Source organism: Culex pipiens, chromosome 3 (genome assembly GCF_016801865.2).
Source record: "Culex pipiens pallens isolate TS chromosome 3, TS_CPP_V2, whole genome shotgun sequence".
Taxonomy (NCBI): Eukaryota; Metazoa; Arthropoda; class Insecta; order Diptera; family Culicidae; genus Culex; species Culex pipiens.
The window spans coordinates 75,147,912-75,161,617 of NC_068939.1; the positions used below are offsets into that span (position 1 = coordinate 75,147,912).

Genomic DNA, 13,706 nt, shown 5'->3' on the forward strand with positions numbered 1-13,706 from the left:
GGATTTTTACCCAATTGCGCCGACCTTGCAAATCACGTAAAATAATTTAAGAAGACCGATATCATATATAAACAAAAATATCACACACAAAAAAATATTACGGTAATGACAAAAGTAACTTACTTTAGAATTAAAAAGTGGTTAAAATTTGCTACATTAAAAGTTTTTTTCTTGTTTTGAAAATGAAATTTTTTACTGCTACAGTATTTGAAAATCTCATTGCTAACTGATTTAAAAGTTTTAACCTCGGTCATTGTACTCAAAAAATTAAGTTTTATCATTGTGAACAATAATATCACCAATTCAAGATTAATTTTAGGACCCAATTCAAACTTTATTTTGGGACCCAGTTAAAAGACGCAGTTTTTAAGCTTTCCCAAAAAAGTATTTGAAAATTTTCGCAATTTTAGTGAAAAAACTGATTTTTTACCGTTTTCGTCATTTTCCCATTATTTTTAATAGGTCCTATAAACATATGAAACACAATAGCTTATTGGTCCTTTAAAAAAACGTTACTTAATCCACTCTAAGGTGGTTGGTGCCTTCCTCACAATAAGAGGGTAATCACAGAGTAACCCAGAGGGAGCACCGGCATTTAATTTATAGTTGCGTTATGCGGTACATCGTGGTACATCCCCCCTTTAGCAACACTTTTGGTTGTCGTGAGCCTCTGAGTAAACTGACGTTTAAAGCGTTACTTTTTTTCGCAGCAACCAGGTGCAATCTTTAGTTGTCAAAATTTCCCAAAAGCCCTAAATCAACAATGTGAATTTACTGACGGCTATCGCGGATAGTGTCCCCACATCCGGTACGTCCGAAGTTTGCTGGAAAGGTGGAAAAGGACCAAATTTGAGCTGAACCACCGCCTTTTACCGGGTGGGCCAAGTTCCGTCAAATAATTACCTGTTTTAGAGGCTTCATGCTGGCAACGCTGGGCTTTCTGTACCAGCTGTGGCTCGAACTGACCAAGTTCTCACTGGAGATGTGGCTTCGCGTAATTAATTCCAAATGCCAATTCCAACATAATTCCAGTGAAATTTTCAGAAAACTAAACTTTCTTCAAAGTGAAAATTTGTGCGAAATTGTTTGGGACAGTTTCCGTGGCTTTAACATTTGTGACCGAATGCTTAGTCAGAACAATTTCTCTGGCCAGTTTTTGGGGGAACGAAGAAAATACCATTAGGAAAATATGCTTAGCAGATGGAATCTTTTTATTTATATGTTTAATTTTCATTTTTAATCCTAATCCTGGTCTGATTTGATGAACAGACTTTTCGACTTTTTGGGACCCTATCTTTCCTTGTTGACAATAGTTGACACACACATTAATTTGTATGGAGCGTGGACAATCGCTAACTACTCATAAAACCAAGGAACAAAAAAAATTGGGCCCGATCGGAGAACTTTTCTTTGAATGAAGCATAAAGTGTGAATGCGATTAATATTAGTTATGCTTAGTTTAGCGTGTAAATAAAAAACATCGCCGAGCATTCGTTTGCAGATTCACAATATGTCTGCAATTGTTTTACATAGTTTTGAAAGCGAATTAATACAAAATTATGTTTATTGAAATAGATTAACAATCTTCATTACTAACAGCAGGTTAGTATTTAATAAATAAATTAAATAGTTCGTTTGTTGGGACATTTCAGTAAATATTTATTTCAATCAAAGTTTCATTCAGCCGCAAAGACTGCCGACTTTCCTTCACCCCCTCGTACAGATCTGCCAAACGTCACCGGTGATTCGACGCACAATCACGCAAAAATTTGTCATCAAAACAACAAAAACAGCTCATCAGTTTCGTTCGCAACAACACGGTTCGCAGTCTCCGTCTCCCGCAGGTGGCACCGGTCTCAAGATGGTCAACTTCGACACGGAGGAATTCAACGATATCCTGGAAAAGTGCCGGGACCAGTCGCTGCAGAAGGAGCAGGACGCCGTGAGTTGGGTTGGAGTTTTGAAGGGGATTTGTTGAAGATTGAGTTTGTTTGGTTTTTGTAGATTCTGCTGGAACCGTTCACGTACATTCAGCAGATCCCGGGCAAGCAGTTCCGGGCGAAGATGGCCCTCGCGTTCAACCACTGGCTCAACATTCCGGAGGAGAAGCTGGCGATGATTGGGGAGATTGTCCAGATGATGCACAACTCGAGCCTGCTGATTGACGACATCGAGGACAATTCGATCCTGCGGCGGGGAATTCCGGTGGCGCACAAAATCTACGGCATCGCGAGTACGATCAACGCGGGGAATTATGTGCTGGTGATGGCGCTGGCCAAGGTGAACCTGCTTGGGCATCCGGACGCCCAGCAGGTGGTGACGGAGCAGCTGCTGGAGCTGCACCGCGGCCAGGGCATGGAGATTTACTGGCGGGACAATTTTATCTGCCCGACCGAGTCCGAGTACAAGCAGATGGTGATCCGGAAGACGGGCGGCCTGTTCATGTTGGCGATCCGGTTGATGCAGCTGTTTAGCGAAAACAAGGCGGACTTTACGAAGCTGACGGCGATTCTGGGGCTGTCGTTCCAGATCCGGGACGATTACTGCAACCTGACGTCGAAGGACTACTCGGACAACAAGAGCTACTGCGAAGATCTGACCGAGGGCAAGTTTAGCTTTCCGGTGATACACGCCGTGCTGAACCAGAAGGACCGCCAGGTGTTGCACATTCTGCGCCAGCGGACGCAGGACGTCGAGGTGAAGCGGTACTGCGTGTCGCTGCTGGAGAAGCTGGGCAGCTTTCGGTACACGGAGGAGGTGCTCGACACGCTGGACAACGAGGCGCGGGCGGAGGTGAGTCATCGGTGGGGCGAATTTTAGTTCATTATTTCATCACGAAGCAGGTTGATTCATCGACGATGTTGAGTTAGTCATTGCTCATATCAGTAGAATCAGTAGAAAATAGCATGATGATTTTGCATGCTTTTAAAAGCTTACCGTCATACTTTTTAAGCTGGGACACCCACCTAACCCTTGACTTTACGTTGCCAAGACATAAACCATACAAAAAATGTTTAATTATATATCGAGCCAAACATTTCATTAGGGCACAAAAGCAAAAACCGCGATTCGAGAAAATCGCTTGCAAAAAATGGACAACTTGTTTCAATTCCTATTTAAAAAATAAGCTTGACTGATGGTATTTTTACTGATGATTCGATAAAACACATCATTATCCTCAACTCTGCTTTACTGCTTCTTAATTTATGTTGATTTTCGCAATAAAACTCATAATTTTAAAAAATCTCGTTATTAGGCCCTTTTAGCTTTCCAACTGCTGTTCATAATGGGCCCTTTCTAAATGCAATTTCGAAGAGAACGAAAAGGGCACTAAAGCGCTGTCACCGGATTGTTGTTTTGAATGATGTTTATGGGCCCTTTTGTTTAGTTAGAAATAATGAGGAATTCAGTGGAAATTTTGATAATTGGTGATTGAATGGTGTAGATAAGGTATGTAAAACATAAAAATTCTTCAAAAGTGTACTGAACAGCAGCCACGGGTCCGTATTAAATAGTGTATTTCGATGAAGTTTTTTTTTCTGCAGAAATGCTTGGTGAAAAGTAAACCAAACTTTGCTTTGAAGTGAATTAGTGTTAAGAATGTATGAAAAGTTCACTTTATAACACAAAAAGTTCCACAACTACGAAAAACTAACGAAAAACAAAAGGGCACATTTGAACTTTTATTTTGAGATTGGAGTGAAAATTGTTATGTGCCCTTTTGCGTTTTTGATTTTTTCAATTGTAAATTGTTTGCTATCAATCTGATTCTTGGAGGGCATGTAGGGAGTGTACTAATGAGTGGAATAGTGGAATAATCCCGAATGTTTACGTTTTGGTTTTGTGCCCTAATGAAATGTTTGGCTCGATATTTTATCAACCAAAGATTTAATCGTGGTTCGACAAAAACAAGGTCACTGAATGCTTCGCGAACACTTCCCTATCACGGACGTGAACTTAAAGGTCCTAGATGCCAATTAGCTTAATGTAACACACCTAAAGTAATCTAAGAGCGTACATTATTCTGGATCGGACTCAGTGATTGTTTCTGTAGTCGTTCTGATTTGGCAATAAATCTAAGCAAAATTTTGTTAAGCTGTCGGGTAATAACAAACTCACCCCAATATGCCGCAATGGTTGGTTTACTTTCAAGACTTTCACTATCAGCTTTAATCTTGGTGGACACTAAAATGGTACCGATTTTTCTTCGATGCTCAATATAGTTCGCATGATACCACTGAGTCAAGCTCGTTCAAACGTAAAAGTTTGGTGTTCGGTGTTTGATGTCATGTTCAGAACTTTTTACCAAATCTACCTCCGTCATCTTTCTTCAACATTGATACAATGAATTGCCGGCTTCGTTTCGTCAGGATGTAAATCATTGTCGTGTTCGAAAATGAATCGCTCTCTTCCGAAATGATTCCGTTGAGGTCGTTGGCACTCATCAACTTGTGTCTTCGAAATATCGAGAATGCAAAATAATCTTGTGGATTGGAACGAACAAAAGTTCGAACATCTTGTCGAAGCGGTAACGCTGAATTCCGGAACTGCAAAGCTTGACGACCCGGAAGAATTCCGTTCAGCTGGTGGAGTATAGTTACTTCCAAAAAAGCAGTTACTGTCACCGGGAATCTCCTGAAGTCGTTTTTTAGAACGGACAGGGAAGCAAGGGAATGGTATTTTACAAACATCTTCGAAAGCAGCAAACAATTTAAAGTCAGTAGGACTGAAATAGAACTTTGGAATGTTACGTGGAAGGCATTGACGTTTCAACATAACATTCAGATCTGACTTCCGCCTACTTGTTTAGAATTTATTTGCTTTGATTTACTAGCTAAGACTCATTGAACCGTTACTTATCAACTCTGGAGCAACGTTTGAAAAGGGGCGGTACGACATTGCTCTTACGGCCTGTCATTACACGCGTTTAAATTAGACCGCTCCTTTCAAATGTTGCTCCAGAACTGTTCTAGTCGAGTTACCTATTTGTTGCACCATAATTGTTTTTTAGAGCGTGAAATCACAGTGACCGCTCCTGGAGCGTCCAAAATTCCCGGGATTTTTTCCAAAACTGGGAATTCCCGAATCCAGGGAATTTTTATATTTAGCCGTGAATTCCCGAAATTGAAAAAAAAGTAAAATTTTGGTCTAGAAATTCTGATTTTGTTGAGAAAATAGATGAACAGCTGAACACTTAGTAGAGGTGGGCAAAAAAAGAGCGAGCCGCTCAAAGAGCCGGTTCACTGAAAAGAGCGAACGAACCGTGGCTCACAAAAAAAAGAACCCCGGTTCTTTTTTAATCTCCGGTCTTTTGAAAGAACCGTTTCAAGATGGCATGATTTTTGATATAAATATAATTTATTGAATTTTCAAAAAAAAATAGCATTAAATTTGTTTTTTAGAATTGGTGGGTCATTCCACCTGAAGCGGAACACCATTTGAAAATTACCATCCCCGATTCTGCTCAAATTTGGCCGAGCTGTTAAGACTATCAAAACATGCAATAATCCCGAATTTCATCCAAATCGAACCACCCCCTCCATTTTTGTACCCTCCCAAAAAATCGACTTTTTGGCGATTTTTGAGCGAAACCCCTATCTTCAAACGACGATAACTCAGGAACCACAAATCTTAGAGGGTCGGTCTTAGACTCAATTTTGAAGGAAATTGGACGTAGAATCCATTTCCGTGATCAAAATTTAGATTAAAATATGTTTTCTACCTGTATTGCGCAATTGAAAACTTTAAATGGCCGTATCTCAAAACAGCCCTATTTATTTTTTAAATTTGACCTCACCATCGTATTCCCCGTCCGATTTTACATAAGAATCACTTATCGACAGAAAGGAATATTTTTCGTTCCAGAGATATCGAATTTTAAAGTTTTGAGTATTTGAAATTACCTATAATATCTACACTCGCCGCATCTGCTAGAAGCACTCAGTCGTGCTGATCAATAATAACTACCTGGTGTTCTGTAAGATGAATTATTTTTTCAATTTTATACGATTTTGAGATAATCAATACCTTGAACAATCTATTTTTGTTTAAGGGTGCACAGCAACCGAAGAAGTTGTTGTCTTCTTATTCCAAATATGTCAAACTTACGGACCCAATCCTGAAAGAATCTGATTGTCAAAATGGTCAAACTTTATTGTAAATAACTTTGAAGACTGTAATTTAGGGGATGAATAAAAAATCATATCGATAGTTCCCGTATTTTTTAAGATACTAAAATGTCTGTAACAGAAATCTGGGTGCAAAAGCGATGGTTGATGTGTACCGTTAAGGAATATTTATTGGGTAATTTTTAATGCACTATTTTTCCTGATCTCAGTGTCATTGAACCATATTAAGTAAAATTTGAACTTTTAATATTTATTTGCAAATGCTACAGAGTTTTTACAATACAATTTTCGAAAATTTATCATTATTCTATTATTTTCATATTTTTTCTAATTCCTCATTTCTTCCCACTTTCTCAAATTATTTCTTTTATTTCTTCTTTTATTTGAAACGAGAACAAATGTAGAGCTGGCTGTAGTAGATGAAATAATTCTCATGGGTTCTAGAGCTTTTGCCATGTGCGGTAGCGAAATAGTGCCATTCAGCAAAAACCCCAAATTCTGCCTTAGGGTTTGAAAGATTGATCATATTAAACCGATTTTTATAATGTGTTTCATCAGAATAATTGATGATTTTTTTTTCAATTCTGGTACATTTAATTTCAAAAGCAATACCATATACTTCTGATACATGTGGATAGCAGCTGTATCGTCTTCCAAGATTTCGAAATGATTGACAAACAAAAAAAAAAGATTATTGTTCGGACGGTGTCAAAATGAACACAACTGAATAATAACACAACTAGATAATAAATCAGATTAATCGTTGTGATTTTCTTACCTTTTTCCAGTTTTATACTTTCCAGAAATCCTCCTCCTTAATCATGCTTCACGAGAGTTTTGTTCATATTAATTCATAATTTTTAACACGATAATGTATCGTACACTTTTTCTTAAGTTACAAGATCAATTACAATTTCCTGCTAGCTCTGCGGGAATTCCATTCTGCCCTGTATTGCGTGTCGTTCTTGCTTTGTACTGTGGGCTAGCACACAAATTCACCGTATACAGCAGTTTCCTACAGTGGTGTACATTACATTTTTGCCTTATTTGCTAATGATTATTTGGGATGAAATCTTAATTCAATAAATAACCAGGTAGCAGTTATTGAACAGCGCTTCTGAGTGCTTCTAGCATATGCGGCGAATGAAGCTAATGTAGGTAATCTCAAAAACTAAAATCTTTAAAATTCGATATCTCTGGAACGAAACAAATTCCTTTCTGTCGATAAGTGATTCTTATGTAAAATCGGACGGGGAATACGATGGTGAGGTCAAATTCAAAAAATAAATAGGGCTGTTTTGAGATACGGCCATTTAAAGTTTTCAATTGCGCAATACAGGTAGAAAACATATTTTAATCTAAATTTTGATCACGGAAATGGATTCTACGTCCAATTTCCTTCAAAATTGAGTCTAAGACCGACCCCCTAAGATTTGTGGTTCCTGAGTTATCGTCGTTTGAAGATAGGGGTTTCGCTCAAAAATCGCCAAAAAGTCGATTTTTTGGGAGGGTACAAAAAAGGAGGGGGTGGTTCGATTTGGATGAAATTCGGGATTATTGCATGTTTTGATAGTCTTAACAGCTCGGCCAAATTTGAGCAGAATCGGAGATGGTAATTTTCAAATTTGCATTTTTTCTTGCACACTTCAGGTGGAATGACCCAATGCAATTTCAAAAATGTCAATGCATATAAAAATTAATCCCAAAAGTAAATGATTTGTTAAAATCTTACCAAAAATGTACTGAATACTGAATATTTTATCGATTCAATCAGAATGAAGAAAAAGTTCACAGAATATTTTCTCCAAATAAAATATTAGCATTATTTCAATTCATGTAGAAATTAATACAATTTTAAAATTACAAGCAATTTTTCCGGCATCTTAGATTGAAGTTTGGATGCCATTCTATTACTCGAATGTTTAGGTTCGAGTAGAAATCTTGACATGAAGACCACCAAGACCTATGGTTTTCAAGGGCATCTTCTCGTTTTCAGTTTAATTTTTTTATCAAATAATTTATAAAAGTCCAATGTGAAATAACTTATAAAATCACACGATTCTTAAAAAAACCTTTTCATCTAAATTTTGAAAAAGAGCGAAAGAGCCGTTCAAAAGAGCGGCTCTTTTTAATGAGCGAACGAAAATGAGCGGCTCCTAAAAAAGAACGATTTTGCCCACCTCTAATACTTTGTAATCGATAAGAGATTTACAGCATTTAAAAATGTTATTAAGCAAATATTAGCTATCATTTGGCTTATTAGGGAAAATTGCTTTAAAAAAATTACAGATCCGCAACTTAGAACGCTTTCAACATTTTCTAATTAATTTTACACATTTTTGAAAATTCTTTCAGTGGCTTCAAGAAGGCAACAACCGGCACATGCTGATTCATTTTGGTGCAGAAATTCGTTAAATTGAATTCAATTCAGAGCATTTTAGACTGCCGTTTTACGGCGATATGATGTATACGCCATTGAGGTGATTTTGCTGTAGACACGATTTTCTGTTTTTGTTCATTTTTTCAATTTAAAATGACTAATATAAGGTCTGCTCTGTAGAAACTGTTTAAAAGTACTTTAAAAATGTGGCCCCTACAAAATTTCTTGTTTTTTCCTATTCTCTACGATTTTAAACCACAAACATCATTTGGCCGAAAAAATAGCAATAAAAAATCACTACTTTTCCTGCCCAATGATGTATGTATACAAAGCTAACTTTATTTTTTGTGCCAGCTATTTTGATAGCTGAGCGGATTCCGTAATGCATTGTCCACGTGAATACTTTAAGAAGGGGGGGGGAGGGTATTAGGGAGCGTTCTTTTATTACGTAACGCAGTTGGGGGGGAGAAGGGGTCGGAGGCCGTGTTACGCTCCATACAAAAATTTTAAAATTTGTATGGAAATTTTGGTACGAGGGGGGGGGGTCTAAAATCCGATTTTTTGCGTTACGTAATAAAAGAACGCTTCCTTAGCGATTGACTACGCTCCATAAACACATTTTTTGCATGAACAATTGTCCGCAAGGGAGGTGGTTGGGTCTAGAATTTTCGAAAAAGTGTCTACGTGGATGTGGATAAGGTGTCATCCATTAAGTACGTCACATTAAAATCAGCCAAAATTTACTCCACCCCACTTTGTCACGATTTCCCTATGCTTTTAACACGCAACGTCACGCTTGCTCAAAACCCCCCTCTTCCCTCAGAACGTGACGTACTTTATGGATGATGCCTTATGGACGTCCCCTAAAGAATTAAATCGAAATAATGTAATAAAATATTGCCCAGTCTTGATTTGGTCCCAAAACCTCAAATCAACATTTAAACAGTATTGTACACAGAAAAAAATCAATTCTCGTAATCGTGAATTAAGTTCACGAATGTGAGAACCACGAAGGAATTTATTCATGAGTATGGTGCATTTGCACTATAAACGTGCATATATTCCTTCGTGGTTCTCGCATTCGTGAATTTAATTCACGATTTCGAGAATTGATTTTTTCCGTGTATTTGACTTCTATCAATTCTCAATGTATACATACATCATGATGAGTAAAATTGGCGTATACATCATTGTTTGTTTGCTTAATAAAATGGGCCCCAGAGCAGTTTTTTGAAAAATTCTTTCGTCAGGAGGTTGCTTTTAAGATTCTTTATCGAACTGTACAATAAAATTGAAAATGTCCAAAATGGCGTATACATCATATCGCCGTAAAACGGCAGTAGAGTGATGATCAATTTTCTTCGAAAATGATCAACGGCTTCATCTTAAAGATAATGTGTTAAGTATTGAAAAACATTACTTAAGCCACCTGCAGGTGGTTGGTGCCTGCCTCACATTCATATATTACATCGTCGGTTGTGTACTATCTTGTTACACGTCCTGTCTTTTTACAACAGAATTGTCACAACATCGCGATATCATTTAGCCAAAACAGCATTATTCGCCCTAAAAATATTTAATAATTCAAGCTTCATTACTCATTTCTTTTAAGAGGAATGTCTGGATAGGAGTTAGTGAATCCAAAAACAGTAATTGAAACAACTGGGCAGATGGATCGCTACATTAACAAACCTGCCAAAACCAGACTACAAGTCGAATTGAGTCTTAAAATTAAGACTTAAGTCTTGCCTACCACCCAGTTTTTGAACGCGAATTTGTTCGCGGAGTTGACAGAGGAAAAAGGGTTGACCGGTAAAAAGAGCTTTGAACTCACTACCTTTGATTACTGATTTTTGACGTTTTAGACCAGTTTTTAACACGCTGTATCTTTTCTTGGGAGCAGATTAGCACGATACACTCTTCGGGAAAGTTGTAGAGCACCTTCCAGAGCATCCGAATGCGAGTCCTGTTTTATGATTGCGTGAAACGTGGATTTTTAAAATATCAAAATCCAAAAAATGGGGTTTCGCATACAACCAATCGTTCCAAAACTTTGGGGAGTTGTTTAAGACCTCAATAGGAACTAAAATATTGGTGATGGTTGTTAGGATAGTTCACAAGATCACAAATATTTTTTTTTTACATTTAAATTAGTTGTTAGTTTTTAAATCTAGGGTTAGTTAACATATTATACAATTGGTATGCTGGAAAATCGGTATTCGGATCGGAAAATTTCACGAGTGTTTCATTTTTTAAAGATTGAAAATCGGACCATTAGTTGCTGAGATATCGACATTAGAAATTGGAAGGTTGTTTGAGTGAGACTCAAAAAACTTCAATTTTCGCTGTATCTCAGCAACCAGAGGTTCAATCTTCAATGTTTTTAGACAATTTTATAGCAAATTGTGAACTTTAAAAAAAAATATATACTATTTTTTTAAACATTCATAACTAGACGGTAGAATTTTGACCATCAGTGTTGAGATTCGAGTGAGAAGAAGGAAAGCTTTTCTCACTCGCGAGCGAGAGAGAGAACTTGTAGTCCTTTTCTCTTCTCGCTCGCGCTCGCCTTTTTTCTCGCGTTCTCGCTCTCGCCGCGAGCGCCTCGTGCTAGCCTTTCGTTGCTTATTAGGTTTATGAATGCAATCGACACGATGGTAAAGAGGTGTAACTTCAATAGTTGTGTTGTTTTTTTCTTCGTTGCCAACTTGTTTTACTTCTCGCGAACGGGCAATTCTTTCTCGCGAGCTAGCCCGTTCGCGAACGGGGGAGAGAACGGGCAATCGGCGAGTTTCTCTCGGCAGCTCGGGACTCGCGGTGAGAACTCGAGAGAGAGGACTTTTTTCTCGCGAGGGTGCGAAAATACCAACACTGTTGACCATACATCTCTATGGCTCAAAAGTTGCCGGTTTTTGTTCCCTAAAACATTAATAAAAAACTCCAAAATAAAAAAAAATGTATTTTGGGAAATTATTTTTTTGTAAAAAAAAGTTAATTAAAAAATCGGCAATTTCTATCGTTGTACCTATTTTCTCTGAATAGTCCTTAGCAATACCTACAACTTTGCCGAAGACACCAAATTGATCACAAAATTCATTCAAAAGTTACATATTTTCGAATATTTACGTACCATTTTTGTATGGACAGCTGCCAAAATTGTATGGAGACTTGTTATGTATGGGTGTGACACAAATTAGCTTCTTTGGTCATAGGGAAGCCCCCCGAAAAGTTTGAGCCAAATAAAAAAATACAAATAAAATCAATTTCCGGTTTTGGTAGAGAATTGCTCCTAAATGTTTCTTTCATTTGCAAATCTGTTTTCCCCTCCCTCTCCGCAGATCGAACGCCTCGGTCCGAACCCGATCATGCAGACGCTGCTGGACGCCCTGCTCAGCTGGAAGTCGGACGAGGGCGGCGCCGACGGCCAAAAGGAGAAGTAAGCCCCTCCCCCCTCCAACCGGTTCCTTCCCGTTTCCCTCTCTTTCCGGGCGAATCATCATCTGTGAGTGTGGTCGTCATCGTCGTCGTCGTCGTCGTAGGCTAGCAATTATTTGAAAATGGTATGAAATGTATGGTATGAAAACGTGGAATTAAGTTTAAAAGTACACACAAACAGTAAACAAAGCTGAAAATATCTCCACCAAGCAACGCAGATTAGTAGCACTCTGTTTAGCAACAAGGGAGGAAAGTGGAGGGTGTAATAACTTATTTTTATATGCATGTAACATTGGATTAAGTTTAAACGAAAGCGCTGACGGTAAACGTAAAAGTGTCGCATTTTGACGAGTGATCGGAGAGAGTTGTGTAATTGCGCCCAAAAAATCTCAAAGAAAGACAGCCTTTCGGATTTGAATGAGAACAAACTTGACTAAAGACTAAAGAAAACAAAAACTGCGAATAAAAAAAGACGTAAAACGAAGATTTCACGCAGCCGCCATTCCGGCGTTCGGAACGCCGACGGGTTCGTGTTTTTTTTCCTGTGCACTTTGAATGTATAATGCTGCTTGTGAGTATAATATATGATATACAAAGAAACACACACCTTAGTGAAGACAAACACAAAAAAAAGATTCTGAATATGATTCCTCTTTAGTTTTTAGAGTATCTAGCTTTTTGGTTGAAGCCATTTGTTAAATTTATGTTTCAAGTGCTTATTATTTCAACGAAGCGTATCCGAAGTCCACCTACACAAAATCCGATTTAGTTTGTAAATTTTGTTTATTGAATACAACTCTAGACTACACAATTAAATTATTGGTTTCAAACAATCACTACACCTAACGTTAACAATGGTCCGCTTAAAGTAGGAGATTTCCAACACTGTTTGAACTATATATTTGATTCGATTAAAGCCAAACTTGTTCTGTATTGTCACAATTTTTCGTAATCTTCGCCCTCCTAACACACGGTTGTCTACTTGACTAGTGTCCAACTTTAAACTGAGTTGAGTACATTCTGCTTCCATCATCAAATCGATTACACATTACGAGAAAAAAAAAACGCACTAAATTTAACTATTTCACAGGGTGAACTCTCATTCGGCCATGATTTTCTGGAACTCGTTGAGCGAACCGTACGTCTCGGGGTCCTCCTGGCGGGCGCCCAGCTGGGGTGGCCGGGGCAGGGCCAGCGGAACCGGCAGCAGCTCCGGCATCACAGAATGGTGCGTTATCAGGGCGCGCAGCGAGCTGAACTCCTTGGTGAAACCCTGCGGGAAACAAAAAAATAATATTTTAAACAATTGCAAATGGAACGCTTAAGGCTACTTTGGAGAATTTCCCTTATCCACTTAAAAAAGGTGGAGCATTAAAATTCCAGTCTTCCAATTACCATATCCTTGTGTTTTGGTGTGCTGTGGAGATGGACAAACATAAATATGGTAAAATCTGGTATACATTTCGTTAAAATAACCGTCTCCAGGAGAAGCTAAAGAAGTTAAAGAAATCGAAACGTCGAATAACAACACAAACCGTTCTTTCTACTATGCCTCAACGACTGCCAAGCCAAAGAGAAATAGATGATCAATGACCACAGTCGATACAAATGAGAGACATCTTTTGATGACCCTAAGCCTTTATCAGAAGAAAACATCATTCAAAAGCTTAGTCGATCGATGTAACTTTTATCACTGATCGTCCGCATTACAATACGCATTGCGCAGCCTAAGATGATTGTATTCTTCTACGTAAACGGCTGGC

General features: G+C 38.2%; 2 protein-coding genes across 4 annotated transcripts in view; one reads left to right on the forward strand and one right to left on the reverse strand.

Moving 5' to 3' along the window:
* The first annotated feature begins 1,751 nt into the window (after positions 1 to 1,751).
* Positions 1,752 to 12,647, forward strand: LOC120415744 (terpene synthase). The gene is made up of 3 exons (XM_039577350.2): positions 1,752 to 1,942; positions 2,005 to 2,793; positions 11,847 to 12,647. Exons 1-3 carry the CDS (start codon positions 1,862 to 1,864, stop codon positions 11,946 to 11,948), a joined length of 972 nt encoding a protein of 323 aa, XP_039433284.1. The 5' UTR covers positions 1,752 to 1,861; the 3' UTR covers positions 11,949 to 12,647.
* Positions 12,648 to 12,707: 60 nt separating this feature from the next.
* The window catches only part of LOC120415743 (EGFR adapter protein-like), a 235,085-nt gene continuing 234,086 nt past the window's right edge, over positions 12,708 to 13,706 (reverse strand). For all 3 annotated transcript variants that reach the window (XM_039577347.2, XM_039577348.2, XM_039577344.2), the window contains one exon: positions 12,708 to 13,216. In XM_039577347.2, the coding sequence (XP_039433281.1) occupies positions 13,043 to 13,216 (174 nt within the window). In that variant the 3' untranslated portion in view covers positions 12,708 to 13,042. The remainder of the gene's footprint in view (positions 13,217 to 13,706) is intronic.